Source organism: Sinocyclocheilus grahami, unplaced genomic scaffold (genome assembly GCF_001515645.1).
Source record: "Sinocyclocheilus grahami isolate Dianchi unplaced genomic scaffold, SAMN03320097.WGS_v1.1 scaffold1546.1, whole genome shotgun sequence".
NCBI lineage: Eukaryota > Metazoa > Chordata > Actinopteri > Cypriniformes > Cyprinidae > Sinocyclocheilus > Sinocyclocheilus grahami.
Window position 1 is genome coordinate 116,654 of NW_015506725.1, and position 6,164 is coordinate 122,817.

General features: G+C 44.9%; 1 protein-coding gene across 1 annotated transcript in view; it reads left to right on the forward strand.

Annotated features, from left to right (window-relative positions):
• Positions 1–2,159: 2,159 nt before the first annotated feature.
• Positions 2,160–6,164, forward strand: part of LOC107571070 (mitochondrial pyruvate carrier 1-like) — a 7,849-nt gene continuing 3,844 nt past the window's right edge. Inside the window, exon 1 of the mRNA XM_016257350.1 lies at positions 2,160–2,310. Within this exon, the coding sequence (XP_016112836.1) occupies positions 2,236–2,310 (75 nt within the window). The 5' untranslated portion in view covers positions 2,160–2,235. The remainder of the gene's footprint in view (positions 2,311–6,164) is intronic.

The window sequence follows — 6,164 nt, forward strand, 5'->3', positions numbered from 1 at the left end:
TAGCCGCCGAGCTATTAAGTTTGCATATAAAGCACTCCAATATTGAAGGTATAAATATTGGAGGGAATACATTGATAATTAGCCAGTTAGCTGACGATACTTGTCTTTTTCTTAAAAATGATTCACAAGTTTCTGTTGCCTTCAATGAATTTATTCTTTTCTCCAAAGCTTCAGGATTAGTAGTAAATCCCCAAAAAAGTGAAATTTTATATGTACATGATTCCAATAAAAATTCTGTTGATGGTATTATAGTTAAACGTCCTGTAAAACATCTAGGGGTTGATATCTGCAGATCTGATTCAGACCGTCTCCATCACAAGGTTAGATATCATTAAAAAGATTTTGTGTTGCTGGCTGCAGAGAGACTTGACAATTTATGGGAGAGTCCTGCTGACTAAGGCTGAGGGCATTTCACGCCTCGTTTACCCTGCCTTTTCCCTTTATGTTGATCAAAACACGATTAAAATGATTAACTCTCTGCTATTCCGCTTTATTTGGAAAAATAAGACGGAATGTGTTCAAAGGAAATCTATGATAAGAAATTATAAGGAGGGTGGTCTTAATGCTTTAGATTTTAATATCATTAACCAGACTTTCAAAATTAACTGGATCAAGAATGGTTTATCTAATAATGAGTTACCCTGGTTTTGGATCCCTAACCTATTCTTCAAACGTTGTGGTGGCCTTAAATTTTTATTGTCCTGTAACTTTAAGTGTAGTAAGTTACCTATTAAACTGTCACATTTTCATAAACAAGCCCTAGAATCCTGGAAGATTGCTTTTAAACATAATTTCTCCCCGCACACGTGTATTCTTTGGGACAATGAAAATATATTGTCTGGTAACAAATCACTCTGTTTCATTGAATGGGTGAATCAAAATATCTTTTTTGTTTCTGATTTGTTCAATTCTGACGGGGACCTTCTTTCCTTTCCTGATTTAGTGTTTTTGAAAGGTGCAACAATCTCACTAAGAGATTTTAATAAGGTGTCAAAGTATCCCTGTCAGTTTAAAAACGCTGTTTAAAGCGCATTTATGTTACGGCTGTGTAAACAACCATTTTCCTACACTTGCATTTAATGGTGTTTATGTATTAGATAAAAAATGCAATAACTCTTTTATTAGAAATGCTCTTTCTTCAACTCCAGGATGCCCCTCTGAAGCACTATCTAAATGGAGGATTTGTTATCCGAACTCTGAATTAAAAAGCTTATGGAGCTTTCCTCACAGGCTATTTATCCCCAATGAAATTAAAGAACTCCATTTCAAAATTGCTCATAGATACTACCCTTGCAATTTACTTTTGAGCAGATTCTCTGAGAATATATCCTCAATGTGTTCACTTTAGTAATACTGAGGAAGAATCTATTCTGCATATGTTTGACCATTGCCCGTTCACCGAGTCTTTCTGGTCAGAAGTGACCATGTTCATTTTTTCCTGCTGTAACAAAATGATAGAAATAACAGAATCTATAATTTTGTTGTCAGATTTTCATTCCAAGGACATTAATCTGGAACATATTGTGTTATTGCCTTGTCTTCTGGGTAAATGTCACCTTCATAAAGCCAGACCCGTTCATTGCAAACCTAACTTTAGAGTGTTTTCATCTGATATAAAGTCCCTGTTTACTTCTTTTAAGAATGTGTCAGATCCTTTGAACTCAAAGACTTCTAAAACGTTTAACATTCTTGAGGCTATTGTAAGCTATCTTTAAAAGACTTTCCTGTCTGTCTTTTTCTTTCTTTCTTCTTCTTATCATTGATATATTCTGTTAATTTGTGTAACTTGTCTAACTTCATGTGATGGCCGTTAGCCCCATGTTATTTCCTAACTGCTGTTATTTTTTCAACTGCAATAAAAATAAATAAAAATAAAAAATAAAAAAAAGCAATCCGTTTATGTTTATCATCACTGTGTCCAAACAAAGAAGTAACAGAAAACACTTTAACTCCAAACTCCGCCAATTTATCAAAAAGCGCTTTTCTTTTCTGCATTATACTTCCTGCATTCTCTCCGTCTGCCCACATTCACACACTCACTCACACATTCACTCACACATTCACACACTCACTCACACATTCACACACTCACACACTCACTCACACACTCACACATTCACACACTCACTCTGACAGGAGTGGTTGTTCAGGCCGGAAATGAGGTCATCGCGCTGTGTGTCCTCTGCTGCAGCACAGCGCGCGCTGTTACAGTCTGCTCGCGTCCTCTGACTGACAATGGCCGGAACTCTGGCGCGTAAAGCCGTGGATCATCTCCGCAGTAAAGAGTTCAGAGATTATCTCATGAGGTCAGTGTTTCCCTGTGTGTGTGTGTGAGTGTGTGTGTGTGTGTGTGTGTGTGTGCGTGTGTGTGTGTGTGTGTGTGAGAGAGAGTCAGAGTGTGTGTGTGTGAGCGTCAGAGTGTGTGTGTGTGTGAGAGTCAGAGTGAGTGTGAGTGTGTGTGTGTGAGAGTCAGAGTGAGTGTGAGTGTGTGTGTGTGAGAGTCAGAGTGAGTGTGAGTGTGTGTGTGTGAGAGTCAGAGTGAGTGTGAGTGTGTGTGTGTGAGAGTCAGAGTGAGTGTGAGTGTGTGTGTGTGAGAGTCAGAGTGAGTGTGAGTGTGTGTGTGTGAGAGTCAGAGTGAGTGTGAGTGTGTGTGTGTGAGAGTCAGAGTGAGTGTGAGTGTGTGTGTGTGAGAGTCAGAGTGAGTGTGAGTGTGTGTGTGTGAGAGTCAGAGTGAGTGTGAGTGTGTGTGTGTGAGAGTCAGAGTGAGTGTGAGTGTGTGTGTGTGAGAGTCAGAGTGAGTGTGAGTGTGTGTGTGTGAGAGTCAGAGTGAGTGTGAGTGTGTGTGTGTGAGAGTCAGAGTGAGTGTGAGTGTGTGTGTGTGAGAGTCAGAGTGAGTGTGAGTGTGTGTGTGTGAGAGTCAGAGTGAGTGTGAGTGTGTGTGTGTGAGAGTCAGAGTGAGTGTGAGTGTGTGTGTGTGAGAGTCAGAGTGAGTGTGAGTGTGTGTGTGTGAGAGTCAGAGTGAGTGTGAGTGTGTGTGTGTGAGAGTCAGAGTGAGTGTGAGTGTGTGTGTGTGAGAGTCAGAGTGAGTGTGAGTGTGTGTGTGTGAGAGTCAGAGTGAGTGTGAGTGTGTGTGTGTGAGAGTCAGAGTGAGTGTGAGTGTGTGTGTGTGAGAGTCAGAGTGAGTGTGAGTGTGTGTGTGTGAGAGTCAGAGTGAGTGTGAGTGTGTGTGTGTGAGAGTCAGAGTGAGTGTGAGTGTGTGTGTGTGAGAGTCAGAGTGAGTGTGAGTGTGTGTGTGTGAGAGTCAGAGTGAGTGTGAGTGTGTGTGTGTGAGAGTCAGAGTGAGTGTGAGTGTGTGTGTGTGAGAGTCAGAGTGAGTGTGAGTGTGTGTGTGTGAGAGTCAGAGTGAGTGTGAGTGTGTGTGTGTGAGAGTCAGAGTGAGTGTGAGTGTGTGTGTGTGAGAGTCAGAGTGAGTGTGAGTGTGTGTGTGTGAGAGTCAGAGTGAGTGTGAGTGTGTGTGTGTGAGAGTCAGAGTGAGTGTGAGTGTGTGTGTGTGAGAGTCAGAGTGAGTGTGAGTGTGTGTGTGTGAGAGTCAGAGTGAGTGTGAGTGTGTGTGTGTGAGAGTCAGAGTGAGTGTGAGTGTGTGTGTGTGAGAGTCAGAGTGAGTGTGAGTGTGTGTGTGTGAGAGTCAGAGTGAGTGTGAGTGTGTGTGTGTGAGAGTCAGAGTGAGTGTGAGTGTGTGTGTGTGAGAGTCAGAGTGAGTGTGAGTGTGTGTGTGTGAGAGTCAGAGTGAGTGTGAGTGTGTGTGTGTGAGAGTCAGAGTGAGTGTGAGTGTGTGTGTGTGAGAGTCAGAGTGAGTGTGAGTGTGTGTGTGTGAGAGTCAGAGTGAGTGTGAGTGTGTGTGTGTGAGAGTCAGAGTGAGTGTGAGTGTGTGTGTGTGAGAGTCAGAGTGAGTGTGAGTGTGTGTGTGTGAGAGTCAGAGTGAGTGTGAGTGTGTGTGTGTGAGAGTCAGAGTGAGTGTGAGTGTGTGTGTGTGAGAGTCAGAGTGAGTGTGAGTGTGTGTGTGTGAGAGTCAGAGTGAGTGTGAGTGTGTGTGTGTGAGAGTCAGAGTGAGTGTGAGTGTGTGTGTGTGAGAGTCAGAGTGAGTGTGAGTGTGTGTGTGTGAGAGTCAGAGTGAGTGTGAGTGTGTGTGTGTGAGAGTCAGAGTGAGTGTGAGTGTGTGTGTGTGAGAGTCAGAGTGAGTGTGAGTGTGTGTGTGTGAGAGTCAGAGTGAGTGTGAGTGTGTGTGTGTGAGAGTCAGAGTGAGTGTGAGTGTGTGTGTGTGAGAGTCAGAGTGAGTGTGAGTGTGTGTGTGTGAGAGTCAGAGTGAGTGTGAGTGTGTGTGTGTGAGAGTCAGAGTGAGTGTGAGTGTGTGTGTGTGAGAGTCAGAGTGAGTGTGAGTGTGTGTGTGTGAGAGTCAGAGTGAGTGTGAGTGTGTGTGTGTGAGAGTCAGAGTGAGTGTGAGTGTGTGTGTGTGAGAGTCAGAGTGAGTGTGAGTGTGTGTGTGTGAGAGTCAGAGTGAGTGTGAGTGTGTGTGTGTGAGAGTCAGAGTGAGTGTGAGTGTGTGTGTGTGAGAGTCAGAGTGAGTGTGAGTGTGTGTGTGTGAGAGTCAGAGTGAGTGTGAGTGTGTGTGTGTGAGAGTCAGAGTGAGTGTGAGTGTGTGTGTGTGAGAGTCAGAGTGAGTGTGAGTGTGTGTGTGTGAGAGTCAGAGTGAGTGTGAGTGTGTGTGTGTGAGAGTCAGAGTGAGTGTGAGTGTGTGTGTGTGAGAGTCAGAGTGAGTGTGAGTGTGTGTGTGTGAGAGTCAGAGTGAGTGTGAGTGTGTGTGTGTGAGAGTCAGAGTGAGTGTGAGTGTGTGTGTGTGAGAGTCAGAGTGAGTGTGAGTGTGTGTGTGTGAGAGTCAGAGTGAGTGTGAGTGTGTGTGTGTGAGAGTCAGAGTGAGTGTGAGTGTGTGTGTGTGAGAGTCAGAGTGAGTGTGAGTGTGTGTGTGTGAGAGTCAGAGTGAGTGTGAGTGTGTGTGTGTGAGAGTCAGAGTGAGTGTGAGTGTGTGTGTGTGAGAGTCAGAGTGAGTGTGAGTGTGTGTGTGTGAGAGTCAGAGTGAGTGTGAGTGTGTGTGTGTGAGAGTCAGAGTGAGTGTGAGTGTGTGTGTGTGAGAGTCAGAGTGAGTGTGAGTGTGTGTGTGTGAGAGTCAGAGTGAGTGTGAGTGTGTGTGTGTGAGAGTCAGAGTGAGTGTGAGTGTGTGTGTGTGAGAGTCAGAGTGAGTGTGAGTGTGTGTGTGTGAGAGTCAGAGTGAGTGTGAGTGTGTGTGTGTGAGAGTCAGAGTGAGTGTGAGTGTGTGTGTGTGAGAGTCAGAGTGAGTGTGAGTGTGTGTGTGTGAGAGTCAGAGTGAGTGTGAGTGTGTGTGTGTGAGAGTCAGAGTGAGTGTGAGTGTGTGTGTGTGAGAGTCAGAGTGAGTGTGAGTGTGTGTGTGTGAGAGTCAGAGTGAGTGTGAGTGTGTGTGTGTGAGAGTCAGAGTGAGTGTGAGTGTGTGTGTGTGAGAGTCAGAGTGAGTGTGAGTGTGTGTGTGTGAGAGTCAGAGTGAGTGTGAGTGTGTGTGTGTGAGAGTCAGAGTGAGTGTGAGTGTGTGTGTGTGAGAGTCAGAGTGAGTGTGAGTGTGTGTGTGTGAGAGTCAGAGTGAGTGTGAGTGTGTGTGTGTGAGAGTCAGAGTGAGTGTGAGTGTGTGTGTGTGAGAGTCAGAGTGAGTGTGAGTGTGTGTGTGTGAGAGTCAGAGTGAGTGTGAGTGTGTGTGTGTGAGAGTCAGAGTGAGTGTGAGTGTGTGTGTGTGAGAGTCAGAGTGAGTGTGAGTGTGTGTGTGTGAGAGTCAGAGTGAGTGTGAGTGTGTGTGTGTGAGAGTCAGAGTGAGTGTGAGTGTGTGTGTGTGAGAGTCAGAGTGAGTGTGAGTGTGTGTGTGTGAGAGTCAGAGTGAGTGTGAGTGTGTGTGTGTGAGAGTCAGAGTGTGTGTGTGTGTGAGAGTGTGAGTGTGTGTGTGAGAGTGTGAATGAGAGTGTGTGTGTGTGTGAGAGAGTCAGAGTGTGTGTGTGTGTGTGTGTGTGTGTGTGAGAGAGTGAGAGTGTGTGTGTGTGTGTGTGTGT